The 27155-nt window shown below is 41.1% G+C and overlaps 1 protein-coding gene and 1 long non-coding RNA gene across 4 annotated transcripts in view; one reads left to right on the top strand and one right to left on the bottom strand.

Moving 5' to 3' along the window:
• Window positions 1-9543: 9543 nt before the first annotated feature.
• On the top strand, window positions 9544-16515 carry LOC119484536. Its single transcript, XR_005206039.1, has 3 exons — window positions 9544-9582; window positions 12134-12135; window positions 16505-16515. It is a non-coding gene; the product is annotated as an uncharacterized LOC119484536 (long non-coding RNA).
• A 1457-nt stretch (window positions 16516-17972) lies between these two features.
• The window catches only part of pcdh10a (protocadherin 10a), a 29502-nt gene continuing 20319 nt past the window's right edge, over window positions 17973-27155 (bottom strand). The window contains exons 4-5 of one of the 3 annotated variants that reach the window (XM_037765058.1): window positions 22908-23291; window positions 17973-19699 (exon numbers count right to left, since the gene is read on the bottom strand). In XM_037765058.1, coding sequence (XP_037620986.1) covers window positions 19680-19699; window positions 22908-23291 — 404 coding nt within the window. In that variant the 3' untranslated portion in view covers window positions 17973-19679. Of the gene's footprint in view, window positions 19700-21896; window positions 23292-27155 lie in introns of those variants that run through there. The other 2 variants (XM_037765059.1, XM_037765057.1) reach the window with 2 other exon arrangements.

The following is a 27155-nucleotide window of genomic DNA, read 5'->3' as shown; positions in this document are numbered from 1 at the left end:
AGAGGAAACTTTCTGTGTTTTTTCTAATCCCCCCCCCCCCCCCCCCCCCCCCCCCCCCACCCGAGTCCAGTCCTTCAGTTTAAATTCACCAAATTTAGAGATACATGTTTTACACTGGGCAGCAATGAAGTACTCTATATACAATACTTTGTTGCATAATGTTACAACCTAATGGCACTGCAGCACTACAGTATAATTATATGTACACATTAGTGCACTGTTTTGGCTGGTAGGCTATACAGAAAGTGCACCAGTGCCAATTCCAAATTCCAAAACTTAGTGTTGAAACAATTAATAACAATATGGTAATACATTTTATTTATAGTGAGCTTTTCAAAATACTCAAAGACACTGTACACTAAAATTGCAGATTGATTGATTAGTCAATTAATAGAACATTAGCCAACAACAATTTTGATAATGGATTCATTGTTTAAATCATTTATCAAGCAAACACAGCAAACATTCGCTGGTTCCGCCCTCTCAAGTGTGAGAATTTGCTGCTTTTCTTTTCTGGGCTTTAGACTTTTTGTTGAACACAACAAACAATTTAAAGACGTCACCTTGTGTTCTGGGAAATTGGGTCATTTCATAGACTAAATGACTAATCAAACAAAATCTAGACAGGTTAAGTATTAATGGAAGTAATCATTAGTTTTAACGCTTGAAGGAATAGCGAGTAAAAGGCTGCATTGCTTTTTTTTTTTTTTTTCTCAGCTACCGCCAGAGCTATCACACCTCCATGCACACTTTTGTTCATTTTCTTCTCAGCTGTCGGTAGCTGGGAGGAAACATTGTCCATCAACAAGTAAAAAGACTCAATACAAAATGGTAATTTCAGCCCAGCACAAGACAGCATACTATGTTCTAACCCATTCAAGCGTAATGAAAGATGTTTTTACACCAAAATATCAGATGTATAGGGAATCAGAACTTGACGATGCTGTCACTGAGGTGCAGCCCAGCCAACATCTTCATATCCCAAAGAACTTCTTAAGTGCATGGTAATCAAATGTAATAAAGAAGCTATTTTAACAAATGCAAATGACAGTGTTTGAGTCCTTTGGGAGATATGATTCAGCGTTCAATCGAATCCCAACTGAATATGCTAAAAAACAAGTGCAACATTCAGCAACGCCGACTGCTTCTGCATGGGTGTGAATAACTAGACGCGCTCGCTAAACTCACAAATAATGTACCGACACGAGACGGGCAGCTAACTGCCAAACCTAAAATTAGTTTAAAATTGATTGGATGTTATAATTACTTCAGGTTCAGTACTTTAGAGAGACTTTAGATGCTTGAGTAAAACCGAGTGGAGGAGCGACCATAATTTGTACCATCTGCGGCGTAGCGGCCTCTTTGAAAACTACAGTGTAAATTATGCACAATCCTCTACTCATCTTTCAAGTTCATGGAGAAATATGCTCAAATACACACACACACACACACACACACACACACACACACTCACACACACACACCCCTTTCCTCTTTCCCAGAGCTTCTCTTCCTTTATCTAATCTGTGTTTTATTGAATATGGTAATTATAATGAAAGGCCTATCTTGCACTCGGTTTAATTTGTTTCTGTGCCTTTTTTCTGCACTCTTGCTCCCTCCCTCTGGTGTGTGTGCTTGTGCGTGAGAGAGAGAGAGAGAGAGAGAGACCCGGCATGTGTCCTAATGAGTGTGTGTGTGTGTGTGTGTGTGTGTGTGTGTTTGTGTTTGTGCATGAGACAGTAGTCCCTGCTCTGACACACTACGTTACAGTGGAACCTTTGTAATAGGGAAATAAGACATGGCTGCTGATGTCACTGGGGTTTAACTGTGGCTCGAGGGAGGAAGATGCATGCACACAAGCACAACATACACACACACACACACACACACACACGCACACACACACACACACACACACACAGCATGCAGACAACCCAAGACATCAACAAAATTCTTCCAGCATCAGACCTATGGGGGGTTCAGGGGATTAAATACAACATGTAACCTTGGAGACCCGCCTCTGGTTGGCTGAAACATTTTCGCTCTCGGTGCGCCTGTGGGGTTGTTTGTTGTTTGTGCTCTCGTGTTTTGTCGATAAAACCTAGAATGCTTGATTATGCTGAAAAGGCTGAACCATGCCGTTCCAATTCTGCCACCCAGGTAAGGACACGTTTGACGCACACCACTTTCTTTTCTTCTCTCTCCCCATTATTCACTCATCAGGACCTCAAAGGCAGAGTGAAATTAAATACAGGGAGGAATAAGGGAGAGGTTGTGCGTTTCTTTTTCAACTCCGTATCAAAACAGATTCTGGACTAAAAAACATAGACAAAGCCAGAAAAAAAAAAAAAAACGCACCTAGAGCCCATTTTCTCTCACTTTCACAAGAATACTAAGAGAATCAATTCATCTTTTCTGGCCCTTATTTTTGTACGAAACCATGATTCTAATGAAAACAAACTCCCTTCAAAGAGCTTCTTCGAGATCCAGAGACTGGCTTTCTCACCCTGTTCCTGGTTACTATATATTTTAAGTGGCATTACAGTGAGAGGACACAGCGGGAGATGTATAGTTACTGCAATGGGGAGTCTTTTGATATAATGACTCCATTTGACTGGGGTCTGGGGAGCCTTGTTTGAAAGCATTACCTTTAATGTCGAGCTGCTTCCACTCACTCCATCACCTCTGATGCTAGTCAGTGTTAATAAGTAGGAGGAAGTCTCATTTTTCACAGCGTTAACTGCAAGTCACACTGAATGGTGGTGTATATAAAACCAGTGAATTTTGTGTGTGTGTGTGTGTGAGAAAGAGGGCGTAAGAAAGGGTGCAGGGAATATAATATAGCAGTAGATGGCCGTAGCCTTCAGTATGAAATTACTGGCTCTGTACTGTGGATGAAATACTGCACGATGCACTCTCTGAAGTAAACCAAGCAGCTGAGTATGCCCCCACACACCGAGCGCACAGTGTCTCACTGAATAAACACTCCATTTGAGACCTCTTACAAGATGAGACCTTAGAGATGTGATTTATTCATTGTGCATGTACTCTAGTAGTTTCTTTGTGTGTGTGTGTGTGTGTGTATGTGTGTGTCGCTGTGTAAATAAAAGAACCTGCATATTGTGTTTTTTTAATTCCTCTCATGCAGGTCATGGTGGATGTCATCCCATTAATAAAACAGGGTCTGGCCTTGTGTGCATGTGTGTGTATGAGGTAGAAAGGGTATTTAAACCGCTGTATATTGCCAACCCTGTCTCATGGGAAGGTGTAAAACATTACACGGAAATTCCTTGTGTCTTGTGTACGCATTTAAGCCTTTTTTATGTGGCTTTTCGCGTTTCATTTGTACGCCACACAAACATCCGCAGTTAGGTTCAGGCAAGAAAACCACTTAGTTAGGGTAAGGGAAAATGGTTGGGCTTAAAATAAGTAAGTAAACTAAGTAAAACATGTAAGGAAAAAACGTAACACAACCACAGTATACATGTCACAAACGTCAATAAAGAACACCGGATAAACGTCATTTAAGTAACTTACAAAACAAAACTTCGGTCAACAATGGTCTCCAACATGGGTCTCCTGGTTAAAAGTTTGGTGTTTGTTGGTAAGTAAGTAAACTAAGTAAAACATGTACGGAAACAACGTAACACATCTACAGAAAACACGTCACAAACATCAATAAAAAATACATGACAAATGTCACTAATGTAACGTACAAAACAAAACACCAGTCAACAACTATCTTGAACACAGGTCACTTGGTTAAAAGTTGGTGTTTGCGGGTAAGTAAGTAAACTAAGTAAAACACGTATGGAAACAACGTAACACAACTACAGAAAACACGTCACAAATGTCAATAAATAACCAGTGATAATTGTCAGGTGACAAACGTCACTTACGTAACTTACAAAACAAAACACCGGTCAACAATGGTTTCAAACATGGGTCTCCTGGTTAAAAGTATGGTGTTTGTTGGTAAGTAAGTAAACTAAGTAAAACACGTATGGAAACAATGTAACAAAACTACAGACAACACATCACAATCATCAATAAAAAACATGTGACAAACGTCACTTATGGAATTTGCAAAACAAAGCACCAGTCAACAATGGTCTCCAACATGGGTCTCCTGGTTAAAAGTCTGGTGTTTGTGGGTAAGTAAGTAAACCAAGTAAAACGTACAGAAACAACGTAACACAACTACAGAAAACACGTCACAAACGTAAATAAAAAATCTGTTGCAATCTCTCCGTGACAAACGTCACTAACATAACTTACAAAATAAAACACCGACAACGGGTCTCCTGGTTAAAAGTTTGGTGTTTGTTGGACCCATACACTGTAGCCACCTCCCCAGCCACCCACCAAAGGTGGTCTTACTTGCTTTGTTATACTACGTTACCAACTCTTACCGTAGCCTTTATACGTGGGTGTGTTTGCAGTCAGTACAGGATACATGGCGTATAAATGACATGCGGAAATCAAGAAAGGCGTACTCATTGAACGCTAAATGCTTTGTCCACTATCTTGGCATATATACGCCTTTTCGTGCAAACGGGCTGATATGCCAGAACTTGCCGAGCAGCAGGGAACTTCCTGATCTGCTTCTTTTTTTTTTTTGCAGATGCATCACGGATCATAGACAATGATGTAATAGCGTGCAACAGATTGGTGTGTGCACTCTTAACATTTTCCACAAGCATGTTTGCTGCGTGTCTTCATGTGTTGTTTGTTTCCTGTGTCATTTTCCGTTCACACCTGCAGCATCACTTGCCAACCAAGGACCAGCCGTGCCTTTCCTCTCTGAGGGCAGACGTGGGCTTGTCTCCTCTTGTCTCCACATGCAGTGTCGGATGAAAGTGCCACACGGGTGTCACACAAGGGGTTTCCCTCCACTGCCACTGTCTCACTCTTCTTTCATGTATACATTTTCAGTAGATGTACCTTGCCTCTGTGTACAAATACACTTTTCTTTCAGAGACAGTTGTCAAAGACGAATTTATTCCTCCTCAACATGGACGCTACAGTAAATAAACAAGATCTGAAAGAATGTTTCCCTGAACAAAGACCCCGACTTGATCTCTCATTAGCGTTTCTTAACATTACAATGCTCGTCGGAAATATAGTAATCATGCTCATTTGGTCCCTTTCTATTACCTTTTTGCAAGCACTTTTCCATCAAAGGCCGACTGGCAACCCATCGGGAAGGAAAGAAAGGGCCCTGAGCCAAAAGCCTAGTAGTCCGCGAGGAATTGAACATTACTGTTGCACAGCCCTGTCACTGGATTTAAGTATTTCAAGAGTGGGATTCTATCCATAAAAGGGAATGACTCTGACATAAGAAAGAAACAATATGCTAATACCACAGTGAGGTGCCTTTCATTTTACTGTTGGTGTGAGATTTTGCTAAAATAATTTCAAGGAATCTAATATCATTACAAGGGAGATTTCTGGCTTATAAAAATATTGGATTGTGATAGTATTTCTCCAAATACCACACCGAGCTTCTGTAGAGCAACATTTGAGGAAAGTGCAGAGAGTTTAACGGTTCGACATTTTGGGAAATGCGCTCATTCGCTTTCTTTTTTAAACATTAAGATTTTCAATGTTTCCACAACAAGAGATACAATACAATCAATACAAACAGCATCAGCCGTCAATTCCCCACACCCAAAAATATCCATATTGGAAAAGAAAGGAGAAAAAAATGAATTAATTTATAAAAAAATAAAAATAAAATAAAAAAATAAAACAATAAACTGCAACTTGACCAAATGGCTTAGGTTTAGGCAACAAAACCACTTAGGTCAAGGAAAGAAAAACAATATTGTTGGGCTTAAAACTACTCCGTTTTTACAGTGCAAATGTGACTTGACGTTGTAGAACACAGGACACGAACAAACAGCTGATTGTAAAGTGAAAGTGAAGCATAACGCATGGGACACCAACAGCGATCTCCTGGATGAAAGCCTCGAGCAAATTAACAGCCAGTAAAAGTGAGCATATAATAACTCAGCCTCACAGTTGTTTCTCTTGTAATGCTCCCAGTTAAGCAGCTTCAGTAATACAGCATATTGTTAGCTGTGCATATAAAGACTTTGATCAGCTGTGAGGCATATATTTTGGTTTTGGGTTACATCAGTTTTTGACAGGGCCATATCATCAATAGCATAGGTCTGTTTTTGATGAGGGAGTAACAAGTAAGTAGTCTGGCTAACGCACACTGACTGAACTTTCCACACCGAGACGGAAAAAAGTTGCGGAACAAAGTTCAGAGTCAGTGTGCATATTTTCTTTGATCTTGTCAGCATATCACGCTGATAATGAAGGGGCTGTGTGCCGCTGGTTAGATATTTCCATTTGATCTAATGAGTCTCAGTCTATCATTTATCAGAAAAACAGCAGAGTCACGGGTAGTTCATTTATGGTTTATAATCCATGTTTATGCATCGTTGCATCAATGAACATTTTTGGTAGATAATTGAAGGAATGGTTTGACCTTGTGGGAAATATGCGTATTCACTTTCTTGCCTAGATATAGATGACAAAACCAAAACCACTCCCATGTGCAGAAAATATGAAGTCAGGGGCTGATTAGCTTAGCTTAGCATAAAGAATGGAAGCAGGAGGAAACAGCTAGCTTGGCTCTGTCCGAAGTAAAAAAGAAATATAAGGATTTGCATAGTTCCACCATGTAACTCCTTGTAAAACCACAATACATAGATGCTTATAGGCAGATTGTTCACCTTTGGACAGAGCCAGACTATCACCCTAATTGTTGACTCTAAATTGCCCCGTAGGTGTGAATGTGAGTGTGAATGGTTTTGTGTCTCTATGTGTCAGCCCTGTGATAGTCTGGCGACCTGTCCAGGGTGTACCCCGCCTTCGCCCAATGTCAGCTGGGATCGGCTCCAACCCCACGCTGGCCCTGAATAGGATAAGCAATTACAGATAATGGATGGATGGATTGATAGGGGCCGTTCACATGCCGCGTTTTTTTGCACCCTCAAATCCATTGTTGCCAATGTAGACACGTGGTAGGCGCGCTCAAAAGTGAGCGCAAAGCAAAGCAGCGCCAAGCCTTCCCAAGTGCCTATTTTTCAGGGTGCAACGACTGTGCCCCGAGATAAAAAAAAAGTTTAAAAGGCAGCAAGTAAACAAGCGATATTGACACGCCATCACTGGTCCGTCCAAGCGGCGGTATTTGACGAGTTGGGAGTATGAATGTGTTGTTTTTGACGCAAAAAATTAACGGCCCCTTTGGAACTTATGGCCCATGGCAAAATACATCTAAATATGTAATAAAACTGCATTTTTATATACAAATAGGCTACATATCATACTATTTTACCAACACAGTGTTTGCTGCATATTTCTTACTGAAATGAAATGCGATTCTTTCATTTTGCCGCCCTGAGAAGGAGCTCGTCACTGCAGCACAATTAGATAACTTGGGTCGCAACTTCCTCTGCTGTTTCAACCTCATCATCCAATTTTGATTGCAATCAACATAAAACATCTCTGTAGGAAGTTTGTTTTTCTAATGTTTCCATATACATGCAAATGTGGGGCCACTCTGAGGAGCAGGCATACGGCAAAATCAGAAGCGCTGATTGGCTGTAAAAATCCACAAACGTCTACAGCTTCTAGCTACAATTCTCTCTATTTAATTGAAGTTCTTTTTTGGGCCCTTTTAAGGTGAAAACTCATGTGTAATTTCAACATATGGACGTGTTACACAACGTGTTGTGCGCAGGTTGGCAGGTGCGGACTGGTACACGCATTACATTTATTTGTGTGTGTGTGTGTGTGTCAGCACATGTGTGTCTGGAGGCCTCTGTCCTCTCTTGCCCATCTCCCCAGGCAGAAGACCCCTGTCTCGCCTGCCATTTCTCAGTCTGACAGCTGAGAGCTAGACAGCGGAACGAGAGGGGATGGAGGGAGGGAGTGTGGGGAGAGAGAGGGAGGGAGGGCGAGGAGAGGAGAGGAGAGGCAAGGCTTGAATTTGAGGAGGGTGGAAAGAAATGAGACAGAGGGCAAAGAGGTAGACACACAGAGGGAGTGGCTATCGCGAGATCGCACCCCCCCCCCCCACCTCCCTAGCTTCCCCTCTTTGGGGACCAGGTGTTCTCCTTCTGAGGGGGCATGGCTGGAAAGAGGAAAAAAACCTTACCCTCATGTTTCACTCAGCATTTCTGCACCTGCATCTGTAGGGTTGGGAGGTGAGGAAGGGGGGGTGCAGAGACAGGGCGTCAGATAAGGCTGGTCTCTAGAGACTAGCTTTGTTGTTACACCACCCTATAGCAGACCTCTTTGCCCCCACCGACGGCCTCTCCCTCCGCCTGACACATCTCCTTGAAATGAATGCCAGGCTTTGAGTCAGCAACTCAAGCGTTTCTCTTTCCTCACACCAAACTCTTCTTTTTTTTTCCATCTGGTCAGGTATTTTCTGTTACTGTTTTTAGCTGTTTTTCCTGACAGCAGGGAACGTGGCAGATATTCTCTGTTGTTTTATCGTGGACTGTTATTTACCTACGCTTGCACACTTTCTATTGGTTTTTGTCTTATTAAGCAGCTGTGCGTTCTGCAGTCAAGTCGCAAACCTCATGTAATTTTGAAATTCAGTTTTAACAACAATTTGTTTTCCCTCTTGCATCCATGGATGCTGTTTTCTTGTTCCACCATAGCTCACCAACATTAACCCAGCCCTCTTTTCTTTCTTTTTTTCGCCCTGCGTGCTAGCAGCTATTGCTCTCAGTGATGTTTGTTCTTTTATAGTAGTCATCCTGGCTCTGCGGTTGGCTTGTTTGTCTCCGTCAGCCATGTTGCGTTAGCCTATACCGCTGGAGGCTGAGGTCTGTCCTCCACTGGGTTGTTCCCCCCCTTGAGGTCAGGGCGTGAGTCAGAGGCCTGATTCCGTCACCCCAGGTTACCAACTCACTACTTCCTGTCCAGAATATGGAATGAGAGGAGATGGTGGCTGAGGGCAAGACGTTTCAGGCCCTTTGAGCGTGGTGTTATCAGAAAAGCGGAGTAATTGTGATCTAGGCCGAAAAATCATTTGTTTTTTGCCCTGGTTCGACAGAGCCCAGAGGAGTGACATATCCAGTATTTATGTTCACAATTGTCATTTTACATACAGTATGTGATCGTGCTGGCCACTGGCATTTGTCTTCAAATCAAAACAAAATGTATTCTTTGTTGTGGCAGCACATAATCTTCAGTCACAAAGAACAATGTGTATGGGCCTTGGATAGCCAGGCAATATCGGGAATTGGTCTTAAAGCAGTGATATTTGATATTTTTGGGCACTTTGGACACTAAGTTAGCAAACAGTTGCTAGACAGTTGTTAGAATTATTTTGTTTTTATTTCCACCTGGTGAATGCAAGTCCAATATTCCTTTCAGCTCTGGTTTATTCTCACCCCGAGCCCAATCGCCAGGAAAAAATGTTGACTTTGGACGTTTCAGCAAACCAGGGGTAATTTGAATGTTGTCGTTTTTGCATTCGGTCAGAGCATGTGACGTAGTTTGAAGAGCAAAAAAGAGACACTCAGGGCAGGCGGGAGGGTAGGTGGATGGGTCCAAAAAACCAAACCGGTCTCACAGGAAGAAGTATAAATACCACAACATTACACGGACGTTCCGCGTGTCATGATTACGCATTTTAGTCTTTTTGCGTGCCATTTTTACGCCACGCAAACGTCCTCTTCTTGCCTGAACCTAACTTAGGTGAAGGCAAGAAAGCCACTTCGTTAGGGTAAGGGAAAACATCATGGTTGGGCTTTAAATAAGTAAGTAAATGAAGTAAAACACATACAGAAACAATGTAACACAACTACAGAAAACATGTCACAAACTTCCATAAAAAAAAAAATCATCATTGGACAAACGTAACTAATGTACTTACAAAACAAACCACCACTCAGCAACGGTCTCGAACGCGGGTCTCGTGGTTAAGAGTCCGGTGTTTTTTGGACCCATCCACCTCCCCACCTGTCCACCATAAGTGTTCTTTCTTGCTTTTTATACTACATCGCTAACTCTTACCATAGCATTTATATGCGGATGTGTTTACATTGCAATCAATACAGGATACATGACGTACAAATGATACCTGGAAATCAAAAAAGGTGTACTTATTGAATGTTAAATGCCTAGCGCATTATCATGGCATTTATAAGCTTTTTTTTTTTATACACCTCTTTTGCGGGCTGAACAAACACAAGTCTTTCATCCAGGAGACCGCTGTTCGTTTTCCCGTGCGTCATGTTACAATCAGCTGTTCTTTCGTGTCCTGTGTTCACAACATTAAGTGTCATTTTCATTGTACAAACATAGTAGTTTTAAGCCCAGCCATGTAGTTCTTTCTTCAACCTAACTATAATGGTTGTGTTGCGTTGTTAAGGTTGTTACGTTATTTGAACACAAACCATGATCTTTTTTCTAACCATAACCAAGTAGTTTTGTTGGCTAAGCCTGACACATCGTTTCACAACATTACATTAACCACGTGGCATTGCGTTTCTGCAAGCGTGATACGAAGCTGATATGAAACATATTTATGAAACATGTTTTTGGTTCAGAAACGTCGCCATTCAACGTATCCGTGGTTTGCAGAAATGTCCAATGCCAAAAAAAAATTCTGGCGAATGCGTTGCTGCTGAATGCTCTGCTATGCTCACAGGCTAGTTGCTAGTCTGCTGTTCGGTGCTGGGCAGGTAGCGTAAAAAACGTGTTCATCAGAGCTTTTCTTGCTGAAAATGGCTGCCTGCTGCAGCTGGAAATGGTTCGTATGATATCTTACGAAAAAGTTATTCCTCCCTTTTCGTTCGTTTTCCTACGAACGTCCAGCAACGCGTGTGAATTTCCACTCGTTACAAATCATACAGTCTTTTCAAAATAAACTTCCGTCTTCACAGGAAACAAGTTCCTTAGGTTTAAGCAAAGAAAGCAAATTTGTTAGGCTTCAGAAAAGATCGACTTGGTTAAGATTAGGCAACAAAACTACTTAGTTTGGTTTAGGGAAAGATTGTGATTTGGCTTAAAATGACTCCGGAAGTGGTGTTACTTGTTTACGTATTTTACTTGACAAATAAATCAAAGTTGACTTCTGGTTTCACACAGTCTCCTGGGCGAAATTCTGTTATTTTTTGGCTCACCCATCCACCCTGACCTCCTACCTACGCGGCGTTTGCCACTATTTATATTTCCTGGTTCAAGATTATGTTAATTACACACGATATACACAAATTACAGTGCATTTCTTTCCATAGCTATAGCTACGGACAGTGTTATTAGACCATCCTGACTGAAGAGAACCACAGAATAGAGATATAATTATCTGTGAGCTCATCACTACGAGGAACACCTTTCACATTAATCCACTGGTAATATAAAGACATTGATTAATACAGCTTAAAAATCAATCAATGCAAAATGTGTCCTTCAACACTTACTTAAGTTTGCCTTAAGATAATGAATGCTATAGACACAGACACTATGTCTTAGGAGTATCAGACATCTTTGGAACAAATATGTGAAGACAGAAGTAACTGTGGCCTCAGTGGCTTGGAGAAGGTCATCTTAGGAAACTGAAAAAAGTACCTTAGTCCCATTCATTCCTGGGAACAGATAAGAAAAGCGCAGATGAGGGTAATTTTGGCCCTGGATGGCTTTCTGGTACAGTCTGTCCACGCTGTTGTGGAGTTATCAGACTGTAAAAGATGCTGTCGACAGCATCTTTAATAAGACCTGAGGAAAAGAAAAACTATGGACAACATGAATGAGAGTAGAGTGCGTCTGTCTTTGACACTCTTCACTTTCCATCGAGTCAAACCGCAGATTAATTAACCGTGTTGTATTTAATCAAAAACATAATTAAAAATGTTTTGTTCTGACTTTGAAAACATTCACATTCAGAGGAGTCATTTCCGGAAGTTTAATTATTACAGTATGATGCCACATTATGCATTCAAATTACTGTTCAGCAACCGATGCTTATTTTGAAGGTTGTATATATATATATATATGTATATATATATATATAAATATGGGTGCGACTACAATATGCTTGCATTGCTGTCAGGTGTGAAATGATTTAAATGAAGTGAAACTGATTCATGTTGACAAGTCGTTGCTTTTCTATAATGGCTTGACATCTCAATATTCAGAACAACCATTTGACCCACGTGGCAAACACAATGTCAATCCTGCCTTATACCCGAGGTGAGGTGAGATGAATAAAAACGAGCAGTTGTTTGGATGGAGTTTGGCGGGTGGAAAAGATAGCAGGCATCCCGTTAAATGCACACAGAGTACGTCCAGGTCAACGGGGCGGCGAGGCTATGTCTCAGGTCAATAGGTTGTTGCAGACCTAGCCGGCCGGCAGATAAGGAAAGAGATGGGAGGAGAAATGGGCATCGGAGCGCAGACTGTAATAGCTGTCTGCTCTGGCCTGATGAGGTGGCTGGGGAATAGAGCCCAAGGATGCCTGAGTGTGTGTGTGTGTGTGTGCGTGTGTGTGTGAAAGTGTGTGTGCGTTGACTGATGGGGTGGCGAGGGATAAGAAGGCGAAGGAGGAAGGAGAGCAGTACGTGTGCGTCCAGTTGGTACATGTGTGCCTGCATGGGCGTGCCATGTAGTGCATGTGTGAATGGACGGGGTGCGTATGTCTGATGAGGTAGCCGTGGTGAAAGGTGATAGGGCCAGCCTGTGTAAATGATGGCTGATGGGGTCTCTTGAAAGTCTATTTAGCCAGGGTAATGAAGTGCGTCTGCCAGGGGAAGAATATGAGGGACAGGCTCGGAGGCTCAGACAGACAGCTAGGTCACCTCACTCAACCTCGTATGGAGAGACAAGGAGAGATGGACAAGATGATTCAGTTGTAATGACTCTTATTTTCTCGGTCTGCCACGGAGGCGCCTTGAAGGACAAACAGATCAGGTCAACTCGCAGCCATCGATAGAATGTCAGCCTTCCACCTGCAGGTCGTCTGGCTTGGCCCTGCGAAGTAAACATGTTTACCTATACTTTCTTTCTCTCTTTCTTCGTAGCACCACAGCTGGGTGTCAAACCTCCAAATCGAAAAAAAAAATATTTCAAGAATGGAGATTCATTTTTGATCTTTCAACCATATCCCACGGTCCATGACCTCATCTCACTCCAAAAAAAGCTGCTAAGGGAAGCTTGAGTTTAGAAAATCACAGATTTACAGGTACGGACTGAAATGTGTCCTTGGCACCGTAAAGTGTGAAATATCTGAAGTTGTCATTTTGATGCTTTCAGCAAATTTTTAGGCTTGTCCGCTTGTTATTTGAACAGATATTTCTAATTTCAAACCGTTTTTTTTTTTTTTGCCAAAGTGGTAGGTCATCAGTAAACAAAGTACTTCATCGGTGATGGAGTTTGGCATATTTTGTTAAAGGTACAGTGTGTAGGATTTGGCATCTAGTAGTGTGGTTGCAGATTGCAACCGAGTCAGCGAAATTGTGAGCCGCCGAGTGTAAAACTGTGGTAACGCTGTTCGCCTCGCTCAAAGGCAATCCTTACCATAATAACACTACTTTAGGAACAAAGGAAGTCAGACGGCGGCTGGCAGTACGACGGTTTTGCACTCTGCGGCTCACGTTACCGCAGTTTCACAAGCGTGTTGGGAGAACTATGTTAGACTTTAGATAAGGTAAAAAACTTGAAAGGCTTTCGCTTGAGCCAGTGTTTGTTTTTTTCCATTCTGGGCTACTATAGAAACACAGCGAAGTAACATGGCGGACTCCGTGAAGAGGCCCGTGTAGATATGAAGGGCTCATTCTAAGCAAACAAAAATAACAATTCTTAGTCTAGGTTGATTACACACTAATAAACACATAGTTACACACTGTTCCTTTTAATAAAAAAATGGGTTAAAATTAGGGCTGCCAATTGATTAAAAGATTGAATTGCAATTAATTGCATGATTGTCCATAGTCAATCGGGATTAATCGCAAATGAATTGCACATTTTTTATGTTCAAAATCTACCTAAAAGGGAAATTTGTCAAGTATTTAATACTCTTATCAACATGGAAGTGGACAAATATGCTAGCTTTATGCAAATGTATGTATAGGCTATATTTATTTTTGGAAATCAATTAACACAAAACAAGGACAAATATTGTCCAGAAACCCTCACAGGTACTGCATTTAGCATAAAGATATGCTCAAATCATAACATGGCAAACTCAAGGCCAACAGGCAACAACAGCTGTCAGTGTGTCAGTGTGCTGACTTGACTATGAGGTCAAGAGACCCATTTGAAAATGGTCATGCCAGATTTTCCTCACCAAAATTTAGCGTGACTTTGGAGCATTATTTGGCCTCCTTTGTGACAAGCTAATATGACTCTAGCTTTAAAAGTGAACGCAAGTTGCGATAATGCGTTAAAGAAATTTGTGGCGTTAAAACTATTTTGCGTTAACGCATTATTATCACGTTAACTTTGACAGCTCTAGTTAAAATATGTTTACACTGTGTTCCACAGGCTAAAGTATCAGAAAAAAATATATGTTTTGGTACAGAAGCTCAGGTACTTTAAAGCTCGTAAGGTAACAAAGAAATAAGAGATTATCTTGGTAACAGTACGGTAATGCTACGGTCATTGTACATATTTTGATAATAACAATGAGAAAATCCTGGAAATTAAGTTTAATTTTGCAGCACAGAAGTTTTGCAACTCTCCTTTCCAACATGTATGCCCACTTCACACAGCAATAGGCCACATTTATATTGGTGAAAAAGTAGGCCGGGTTTGAATTTCTCCCTCCTACTCTCTTTTATTACTCTTTACACAAATACTTATGTCAATGTCAGTATGTACAAAGGAGTGCAACACTGTGAATGCCTTCTCAAAGTGTCCCCATTATCCCCATTTGAATGATTATTGCATCCCGACCCTCTTTAAAAGGCAGGCTTTTCACACTGACTTCAAGTGTGGCGGTTCAGAACAGCTATCAGTTAGGGTAATAGGGTAATCATAGGGCAAGAACATGAGTGTCATACTGGGGAAAGGTAAGGACCGTAGATCACAGTAATAACAAGGGAATAGCAGGTTAACCATTGTATAATCTGCTCACAATAATTAGGTTATGTCAGGGTAATTGTGTCGCTAATAACGGGGTGATATCACAGTAGGGAGTAATAACTGGGACGTATTGACATCGACAAATTCCACAGTATCACCAAGTTATTTTTCCCGTATTACCTTGTTATTACCAAGCTTAACCAAGCTGTGACCTTTTTTCTTTTTCTTTCTTTTTTTCATCCCCCATTTTCCAGTTTTATACAAAACCAAATTGTTTCTTGGAGAGATATTAAGCAGAACCCCAAAGGCCATTTATTCACAAAGGCAACCACCAGATCGGTCACATGCTCTGGCCTCATGTATCTCTGCACGTAAAAGAAGGCCATCTTGTGATATACACAAACAGATCTCTGTTTCTAGGCTGTCAAGTGAGGGACCGTTGAGTCTCCCTCATGACCCCGGACTTTTTGCATCTGGACTCCAGCATTCTTCTTCTTCTTCTCGTGACTATGAACTTGTGCCAGGCCATGTAAAGATCGCACTGGAGTGAAGGGGTGGGATTGGGATGTGGGGGGGGGGATGGTGATCAGTGATTTTTTTTTTCAAGGAAGCGGACAGAAGGCTAGAGTGACAGGCACCAGAAAAAAGTTTTTTGGTGAGCTATTGAGGTCAGGGAATGAGGAAAGTAGAGCAAAACCGTGGTGACTACATCTTGAAAGTCCATGAGATTCTTTTGGGATAGCTGAATGCCTTTTCATGAAAATGCATGTGCTAAAAACAACAGTGAAAGCAGTGGATGTGCTCTGTAAGGATTATAAGCAATGGAGCAGGTTCGTGCTTTGATTGGACGAATGGTTCACAGCTTTTGGCTGTGAATGTTTGTACAGAAAGTCTCCTCTGACTGTAACAAAGGAGCTGCTTTAATCCAAGTTTATAACATTATTTTTAGCCATGCTAGCGGCATGGCTCTAGGGATGGCAATGTAGGACTGTTGGTCGATCCATCACTTTGGTCCAGACTGAAATGTTTCAACATCTGTAAGATGGATTGCAATGAAAGTGTGTACATTTTTGGACATGCATGGCCCGCAGAGGATGAATCCTACTGACATTAGTGACTTTTCCACTAGTTCCAACATGAGTTTTTTTTTGGCTCTAAGTGAAATGTCTCAACAACTTTTGGTTGTATTGCCATGGAATTCGGTGAATACATTATTGATCCCCGGAGGATGAGTCCTAGTACATTTGGTGATCCCCTGACTTTTCCTCTAGCACCGGCAGGAAAAACTTATCCTGTGAAATATCTGAACATTTACTTGATGAATTGGCACAAGAGTTTGTGCAGACATTCGTGGTTCCAAGACGATGAATGTGAAGACCTTGGTGGTCCTCTGACTTTTCAGCTAGTGCCACCATGAAGTTCACAGTTCTGTGTGTTTCTTTCTCAGTAACCATTGGATGGATTGCCAGGAAATTTGGTACACATATGCCTGTCCAACTCAGGATGAATTGTAATTGCGTTGTTGATCCCTAGCTTTTCATCTCGCGCCACCATCAGGTCAAATTATGTATTTATTTAATACTTTGGTTTATGACCAGATACCTGCAGAACTAATGTCATTCCCATTAACCTCAGCTGTACTTTGTGTTTATTGCTAATTAGCAAATGTTAGCATGCTTGTGCCTAACTTGGCATGCTAACTTTAGCATTTGGCTCAAAACGCACCTGTGCCTTCAACCCTGTCGCCTACAAAATTATGTTCCCATACAACTGAACTGCATTCTCAATTATGTTTTGATGGAAACATATTTTCGCACAAATTACGTTTGCACTTTTAAACAGACGTTGTAAATTTAAACGAAGCAAAATGCAATAAAAGTACTTGTTAAGGTTTAGTAAAAAAACATCATTATTAACTTGGTTGACTTTTGGTTTCACATGGGACACAAACAACTGTGCGAAAGTCTGGTGTTTGTTGACTTGTCCACCACCCCAACCTCCTCCCTACGCAAACTTCCATGTACTATGATTAGAAACATATTTGTGATATGTCAAAAACAAACATAATCCCTCGAACCTTAACTCATAATGCAGTTTTATTGTATGGGAATGTCATTTTTAGGAGACCGGGCTAAGTTACAGCCTCACAGATATCCAAGCATGACATCCACGCTAATACTATAATAAAAAATTATATTTTTTGTTTTAAAACGCATAACTTGAGCTACGTTTATGCCTAGCGTCCACACTACTCTGGCGCTTTCGAGCCCCTAAAAAGGGAAATGTTTGAAAACGCTGCTGACCCCGTTTTAGTTCTAAAACTCTGCGGTTGCGTTTTAGTCTGGATGGACGGAAACGGAGACCTTTTGAAAACGACGACGCAGACACCCACGTTCACTTCTTGATTGGGTCTTATCAGTCATGATGTGTCCTTCATTGATTCGTCACGCCCCGTCACATGACCCTTTTCCGGAAGAAAACAAACAACATCAGCCTCGACCACCAGTGGTCAATTTGAACATGGATAACGAGTTACAATCGTCGCTGACCTTGTTGTCTATGCTAGCAGCTGTTGTGCAGTTAAATTCTGCATTTTATAATGCTACTACTGTCTACATGCTCAGGAGACAAGCTAGTATTCGAGCACTTTGCATAAATTCCTGTGTCCAGCGCTGCTTCCTGTTTACACCGATGCACGCATGCCCAGTGTACGTGAATTGTCATGTGATATGCGTTTTCAGGCGTGGTAGCATGGACGGAGATTCATTCTGAAATGGCCCTAAAACGCTCGTCTGGACGGAGATCAGCGTTTTAAAAAGAAAACGTTTTAGTGTGGATGCAGCATAAGACTTGTTTTCCGATCAGTTACACGACATTATTCCCAAGTGAACGCGACAAAACACACAATAGAGAACTTCAATGACACTGTTTATTTATCACCACTTGACCTGTGCGTGTGTGTGTGTGTGTGTGCAGATGTGTGTGTTTGTGTTAAATGCGCCTCACCGTGTATTGTCTGTGTATGTCGGTATGTATCTGTGTATGCCTCTCTTGTATGATTGTAAAACCTTTGATATCTAGCTCGATTGTGATAGACCCCCTTTCTGTACATGAACACATATTCTGCTAGTAAAAATACACAACAGGCCAAAACAACTCAACTGGTGTCTTCGCTACACACAACAAGGCCCAGCGTCCGTTAACGGTGAAAAGTAACAATCAAATAAGAACATCAACTTAATCCTTGGTTGGTGCGAAGGGGTTTGCTTTTTAGGCTGAAGCACTCCTCCTCGTCTCAATTGATACATGTCTTGATTTTGTAGCACTTGGTATTATTAGATTGAATGACATTATGAGGTGTAGAAACTAACCAATGGTTACACAGTTTTCAGAAAAAAGTATATTGTATATATATATTTATATATATATAGTTATATATAGATTTATATTCATTTATAAGCTTTTTAAAATAGCACAGTAAACACTTTGCACACATGATAAAAACCACTGAGTGTGTCTGATTGTTTATGTATAGGCCAATGGCGTCAAAGGGAACCTTATCCTGGTCAAGGATCATTTCACTTTCTCCGCAGTCAGCTCAGGAAGGGACTTGAGAACTGTTTAGTCACTAGTTTAGAAATGAGAACATTCATTTGTGATTATTTTATTGATAAACTGAACATGAGGATTGTTGTAATTTAGCTTTTTTTTGTTTTTCCTACGCAGTGTATTCGTTATAACATCTCCTTCCTGAAGTGGCTAAACTCGAAAGAGGACTGAACCCGGCTCCGGACAGCGCGTTCCTGTCTGTAACGGTAAGTTGGAATACTTTTTAAGAGTCTGCACACTTTAACCACACAGAAAGAACAACAGAAACGAAAAAAGAGAAGTTATATAAAGACAGTCAAGTCAAAAAACCGGAGATACAGAATTTATAGTACTGCACATCACCTCTGCTCCTCCCCATTTTCCTTCTTTTTTTGTGTCATTTTATACCTGTACAACACCTGCTCTCTCTCTCTTTCTCTTTCTCTCTCTCTCTTTCTTCCTCGCTGGCTGGCTGTCAGTCTCCATTTTTTCCCCCCACACAGTCTCTGTACAGTTGGCTTAGTGGTGACCATAGAAATAGCTAAAGGGTTCCGTGTGACATTGGTTGAAGTTTGTACAGAAACATTAGTTTTTTTCGTCATGTAAACAGGCACACACAGATCTCTAGAGGCTAACTCCTCAGTCCAAAAAAAGAAAGAAAACCACCTCTGTGAGTTCTTCTTGTTTTTGTATTCCTCAGTTCCTCTCATCCCGTCTGCTGATGACTTTATAATTTTCACGTGTCGAGTGATTCGGCCCCCTGGTCTCAGTCCTGCTGAGAGGAATAAGGCCTTGGATTGCTCCTCAGATATCTCGAGGTTTACAGCTACTCAGTATTTAGTTCTCCTCTCGTCCCTCGGCGGCCGCTGCCAAGGCTTTGTTACAGTTCGCCACCCAAGATAATGAAGCTTAACCAAGGTCGCTGTTGTCCAGGTTTGCTGTTTGTGTGGTTTTATGTCGCTGTCTCCAGCATCAGTGTTGGTGGTCTAAGCACAGAAATTCACGCCGTCTCTGACAGGTCCACATGGAACGAGCTAACAAATCCTTTTGCGGGCTGGAAAAAGACAAAGAGAACACACTCGTTAAGACAAATGGCACCCGTGTCCCTCGGGACTCTTTAGTGACACAATCGGCTTGAAATACCATCTCTTGAAGGATACATGCCACAAAGGACTCTCTGTGAAGTTATTTATATACCCTGAAGGCTGGTCCTCGCAGTATAATGGTAAAACTCATGTGGGAATTGGGTAAAAACGTGTCCGTCAGTGGAGATAAATGTTCAAAAAATTTGGTGGCTACATAATGCATGCATAGAAAATACACACAGAGCACTAATTGCTTCATTAATTATCTATAAATGGATCATTAAACATTTATAAACCCTTTATCAAGGCAACCCTGGTGATCAGAGCGTTGCCGTATCCAGTTGTAGCATGCGGTGCTATTTTTAAAAGTAGAACATGATGCCAATTGGTTAATCGAGCCTCAGCCTCTGGGACTGTTCTCATCTCACTTTTTTTTTTACACTCTGATGAACAACAGCACCTTTAGCCGTGGCAAAGGAATTTATTTCAAAAGACCGGGGAAAACGGGTGGAATCGTAAATCAAAAAAGTAAAATAAGTTTTGGACAGAGCGAATATGGAGTGCGTTCATCCTAACCCTGCGAGGCACACGAGATGAGCAGACGCTCAGGCAGCTATATTTGGAGCAAAGCAGGCTCCAGCACCTAAAGGCTAAAATACAAATTATTTTCCACACAGAGAGGAAGATTGCTCGGCTCTGTTTGCTAAGTCGCAAAACAAGAGGGCGGGGATGAAGAAAAAGCAGGTTATATAGTGCCGGTCATTTACCTGAGAGACAGCCCCACAGTCGGCATGCAGTATCATGGAGGATGGTGTGGTTAACATGGTGGTGACTGGAAATGACTTCTCTACTGAATGTGTATATCGAATCCATTCTCTACTCTTAGAGCTAATAGAATATTCATGTAATGGGAGGGGAGCTCGGAAAGCAATTGACATCTGCAAGAAGTGTCCTGCCATCCTTTCCAAAGACTCCCATTCTGCTTCTTTAGAAGTGCAAGCTGGAAACTCAGTTTTATTCCAATGGATATCAGTTAGGGCTGCCAATCGATTATAATATTTAATCACGATTAATCTCAAGATTGTCCATTGTTAATCAAGATTAATTGAAAATTAATCACACATTTTTTTATCTGTTCAAAATGTGCCTTAAAGGGAGATTTGTCTTGTATTTAATACTCTTATCAACATGGGAGTGGGCAGATATGCTTGCTTTATGCAAATGTATGTATATATTTATTATCGGAAATCAATTAACAACACGAAACAATGACAAATATTGTCCAGAAACCCTCACAGGTACTGCATTTAGCATGAAAAATATGCTCAAATCATAACATGGTAAACTGCAGCCCAACAGGCAACAACAGTTGTCAGTGTGCTGACTTGACTATGACTTGCCCCAAAACTGCATGTGATTATCATAAAGTGCGCATGTCAGTAAAGGGGAGACTCGTGGGTACCCATAGAACCCATTTTCAGGTCAAGGTAGCCCTTTGAAAATGTCCATGACATGAGGTTTTCCTCGCCAAAATTTAGCGTAAGATTGGAGTGCTATTTAGCCTCCTTCCCGACAAGACTAGTATGACATGGTTACATGGTTGGTACCAATGGATTCCTTAGGTTTTCTAGTTTCATCTATCTATTGTATCTTCACTCTATCTATGAAACGGATCCCGTTACAACCTAACAACCACAAGTTGTTTTAATACGTTAAAGAAATTGGTGGCGTTAAAACTAATTTGCGCTTTGACAGCCCTAATTATTATACTTATATTATAGGATATATTGTATCAGTAGTTTAATTCAGTGGTTCCCAACCCTGGGGTCAGACTCCACGGGGTCACAAAATAAATTTGAGGGGTTGTGAGATGATTAATCCGGTATAAAAGAAAAAAAAAAAGTTCTGCTATACAAATTTCTATAAATATTTTTCTCTAATCTTTGATTTTTAGTGAAATGTTGGGATTCAATGTTATTTAAATGAAACAATTTGACAATTTGGGGGGCCAAACTAGTGCGGCCGCTCGTTTAATTTTTAACAAATTGTATTTTATAAACTGATCATATGTTTGTTTTTCAGTAGTAACTAGTAACTATATCTGTCAAAGAAATGTAGTGGAGTTAAAAGTATAATATTTCCCTCTGATATGTAGTGGAGTAGAAGTATAAAGTAACCTAAAAATCACAAGTTGCATGAAAGCGTTAAAGAAATTAGTGGCGTTAAAACTGTATGCGTTATTATCGTGGTAACTTTGACAGCCCTAATAGCAATATCTTCCATTTGCCAAATTCCTCATGCTGTAATAGTTCCCTTCCTTTCCTGCACACAAACTTGTGTGCATGACTCCTCCAGCTGAAGATTTCTCGACCTCAGGGTTGACAGCGCACCTCACCCACCCTTCTTTATGTCAGGTATCGATCCACAAGCGAGCGGGTATAGATACTCGACACTTCCTTTTTAGAACAAAATGGACTTCAGTCCTCGTGTAAAAGAAGCAGCGTGGGTTGTGTGTTTCACCTTTCGAGCTATTCAGTAGGGAAGCCATCGTGCTGCTCGAGCAGAGCTGAGCAAATGGGAGAAAAAAAAGATGTCCTTTCCAACATGAGATGATCTACCTTTTCATTTCCTCTCTATGCACTCAAATTATGCTTTAAAGCATAAACGGCACTTAATTGTAGGCGTGTGATGATGGCAACGTGAAGTGTGCTTGTGTCGGTGACCTTTCATTATATGAGCATCAGATAAAAAGGCTGGTTAGGGAGGATTTTGAGGGGAAATTTAGAGAAAAAAGAAAGAAAAAGGGGCCACAGCAGTTTCACATGACTCAAATTAAAACTGTGTTTATTTTATAATAAGTCACATGTTTACAGACATTAGTTAGGGGTTAGGATGGGGTTAGATTGAATTTTTCAAAGTGGGTTTTGGAGGAGGGGGGAGTTAGCAGTAATAGATTACATTTTACATTCGACAAATTATAATTTACAAAAAAAAAAACAATACAACAAAAGCTTTTAAAACTCCTTAAAAAAATAGAAGCAATAAAAGTTGATGAACAACATCATAAAAAAAGTCCCGATCAGAATCAAAAGGCAGATTAATCGTCCCCCTTTTAGTATCTGTACTGGACCAGACCAAAGTCATAGGGTCCCAGGGAACTTTCATACTGATACTCACAGTGAAAGGTGGGTTTGTACGGTAGGGTCCCCCTATCATACTCTTTCCTCTCTAGCGTGCTGGAGCTGTACTGCTGCTGTTGCTGATGGAGGTGATGGTGAAGGCTGTGGTGTGACTGTGACCTTTGACCGTCCTTGCCAAAGGTGGAGAATGACCTATCGCTGGACGAGGCGGCGGACGAGGTCATGGTGAGTTGGTCGGAGAGGATGACGGAGGAGGGTACCTCAGTGTCGGGCAGCGTGGCGTCCATGCCGGGGACGTGCAGGTTGCTGCGGTAGTCCGGCCCCTGGCGCCCGTCGGACGGCACGAAGGACGGCATCCAGCAGCGGTCGGAGTGGCCCAGGGCCTTGCACTCCTCCGTGCAGTTGGAGAACAGGTCGGCGCCTACGGAGTGGATACAGATCAGGGTGGTTGGAGGGAGAGATGGAAAGATGGAAATGTGAATGGAAGATTACAGAGATGTAAGGGACGATAAGTAAGAGGGGGAAAAAAAAAATAGGAGAAGGGAGTAGCGGTACGGATATTTGGAGTGGAAAGGCGAGATGGAGGAGGAGATGAGAGAAAGAGACCAGAAGAGAGAACACAAGTTAGCAATCATTTGCCAATGTCGCGAGGAGAAAAAGTGCAGCAAAAGCTATTCATCAAAGAGACAAGGCCAACATTGATGAAGCGAATTGTTTGTTTTCCTCCTCACCTCATTCATTCCGAATGAAATGTGCAATCAAAGTGATGTGGTGTTGCGAAAACATTTCACCCCTCCCACCCCCCTCTCCACATCAACATCCTCAGACTCACAATTGATTCCCAAACACCAAGAGACAAAATGTGAATCCATATTCCATCATCCTCGCACACAAAAAATGACAATTATCTTAAGAAACGCGCCACAAAAAGCGAAAAAGATATTCACTGGCTGCTTAATCACACTCTAATGTCAATCATCCCTATAGAAAGCGACAAAGTGTGTAATTGACACAGACATACAGCCCAAAACAAAACATCAACATAAGAAAAAGATTAAATTAACATCTGAAATGATATAATAGAATAACGCACGCAGTCCCGCAAACACACGATCAGCATGAAAGAGGTACCAGTTATGCTAATTACTTTCTTTCTAAAGAGAAGAGTGTGTGCGTGTGTGTGTGTGTGGGGTGGAGGGGGTTACGAGAGAGATTATAAACGGGAAGAGAAAGGAAGAACAAGAGACATGAACAGAGTCATCACTGTAATGAGACTCTGCAGCCATTCTCCCCCTCGTGTGCAGATTGGATTTGGAGTTTTCCCGGGTTTCCAGCGAAACGCCACGAGGGGGAAACGCTGGAATGGCGGGATCAAAGGGCGAGACGAGCAGTTTAGGGTCAGAGGAGGAAAGCGATACATCAGCAAAGAGGCAGAAAAAGGGAGAGACAGAAACACAGAGAGCGGACAATCTGTTATCCCCCGAGGCTGAGAGGGCTTCAGATCAAAGGGTCCACTTACACAAATCTATTCTACTGATCCATCCCACTGATAATGCCACTGTTCCTCTACTACTAAAAGCAGGCGTGCACGCCACACACAAACAATGGAATGTAAGAATAGACGGATCAATAGATATTTTGATTTTTATAACTGAATAAGATACCCCATGAAGAGTATATATAACTAATTTATTTAACGCATTAATGCAACTTGCGTTATTTAATTAACCTCTTAAAAATCAGACGGGTCGCCGAGCTTTCAGGCTCAATTTATATTATTTATTTATATTTATTTGATAGCTAGAAGGAAGATATTGGTATCATGAAACTAGGAAACCTCAGGAATCCATTGGTACAAACCAGGTTATACTCACTCGTCGCGAAGGAGGATAAATAACGCTCCAAATTTGAGCAAAATTTTGCACAGAAAAAACTGATATGGCCTATTTCAAAGCGGACCCTCAAGAAAGGTTGATAAGAGTATTAAATACTTGAAAAATATGCCTTTACGGTGCATTTTGAATGGATAAAAAAATGTGTGATTAATTTAATCTCAATTAACTATGGACGATCATGCATATTAATCACAATTAAATATTTTAATCATTTGACAGCCCAATCAATCGATTTTTCAGATGTTTTTCAGAGGTTGTAGCGGGTTCAGTTTTAAAGCTAGACTGAATATACTGGCATCAGGTGAAACTATAAAACCTCATGAATCCATTGGTACCAACCACGTCATACTCGCTCATCGCGAAAGAGGTTGAATAACACTCCAAACTTGCGCTAAATTTTGGCGAGGAAAAACTAGCATGGCCATTTTCAAAGGGGTCCCTTGACCTCTGACCTCAGGTTATGTGAATGAAAATGGGTTCTATGGGTACCCACGAGTCTCCCCTTTACAGACATACCCACTTTATGATAATCACATGCAGTTTGGGGCAAGTCATAGTCAAGTCAGCACACTGACACACTGACAGCTGTTGTTGCCTGTTGGGCTGCAGTTTGCCATGTTATGATTTGAGCATATTGTTTATGCTAAATGTAGTACCTGTGAGGGTTTCTGGACAATATTTGTCATTGTTTTGTGTTGTTAATTGATTTACAAAAATAAATATATACATACATTTGCATAAAGCAGCATATTTGCCCACTTCCATGATGATAAGAGTATTAAATACTTGACACCTCACCTTTGAGGTACATTTTTGACAGATAAAAAATGTGTAATTCATTTATGATTACAGATATTTTAATCGATTGACAGCCCTACTTTAAATATGTCTGTTGGGTCTGCTTAGCTCTGTCTCGCCTCTCTGGCCCACATAATCAGCACCAGTCAGTGCTTTTGCTGCCAAAGGGTTTGTTTGTTTTTATCACCACCTAGCAGGTGCAGGTTGTGGGTCAATTGTAGCTCTGTACTCAAGAGAAGAGACCGTGATCGGGTTGAGAACAAAACTAAGAACAGTGCAACAGAACTACTCCGGGACATCTGTGTAAATGCTAATAGAGATCTTGAGTGAAAATACTTGACAAATCTCCCTTTAAATTACATTTTGAACGGATGAGAAATGTGAATTAATTTGCGATTAATCTTGATTAACTGTGGCCAATCATGCAATTAATTGCAATTAAATATTTTAATCGATTGACACATATGAGGTATATATATACTGTATAATTTGCCATAATATAGTATAGAGCTGAATGTTCTATTGCAGCTTCCACTTTACCTGCAGCTTTAAGGAAAGAAAAATAACTTTCCATTCCCTGTCCATATTCTCCCCCTGCATATTAAGACTCCATCTCAAAATATCAGCCTGTCGCAGATTATGGATTATCTTTACATGAAGTGAAAGAGGCGAGTACAGAGACAGTGTCACTGGTCATAAAAACGATAGTGCTCATTTATTTTGTTTAGTTTTTTTCTGTCAGATAGGATGCCCCTGCTCTACTGGTCTGTGCATTTCAGATATGTTCTTTCAATATGACGTGAATTTATCAAGCCTAAGACTAAAGCATTGCAAAGAAATACATAAAAACCTGTGTATGGGAAACACTAAATTACCGTGGTAAGATCCATCCTTGTCTCGTACAAAATTATGCTTCCATACAACTAAACTGCATTCTCAATTACGTTTTGAGGTAAACATATTTTCTCCCGGATTCAATGACTGTTTTAAACAGTTTAAACATTTGGTTAGAATAGAATAGAATGTCTTTATTGTCATGCTCATTGTCAAAGTATATATAATGGAATCTGTATTTTTCACTGTCACTGTTAAAGAGGACCTTTTATGCTTATCTTCAGGTGCATACTTGTATTTTGGGTTTGTACTAGAATATGTTTACAAGCTTTAATGTTCAAAAAACGCTTTACTTTTCTCAAACTGGCTGTGCTGCCAAACCTCATTTCACCCTCTGTCTGAAATGCTCTGTTTTAGCTCTTGCCCCGCTGTCCCGAAAAACTCAGGCCGCTCTGATTGGTCAGCTGGCCCACTCTGTTATGATTGGTCAACCGAACCAAACTCTTCAGACTCCGCTCCAGCTTCTCCATAACTAGCTTTGTTTGAGGGCGTACCAAACTAGTCGTTATGCAAATGTGTTACTTGGTGACATCACCTAGTTACGAAAGAAAAGGCGGGACTTCAAGCGAGGCGTTTCAGGCAGTTCAGGAGCAGTGAGAGTAACTCCCTTTGGCTTGGACTTTGGACTTTGTAACTTTGCAAACCTTTTACATGCACATGAAACTATATAACGCACTAAAGGAAGGGGGAAAAGCATA

The sequence above is a fragment of the Sebastes umbrosus genome, chromosome 3, assembly GCF_015220745.1.
Source record: "Sebastes umbrosus isolate fSebUmb1 chromosome 3, fSebUmb1.pri, whole genome shotgun sequence".
Lineage (NCBI taxonomy): Eukaryota > Metazoa > Chordata > Actinopteri > Perciformes > Sebastidae > Sebastes > Sebastes umbrosus.
This window is presented reverse-complemented; position numbering and strand designations above follow the sequence as displayed.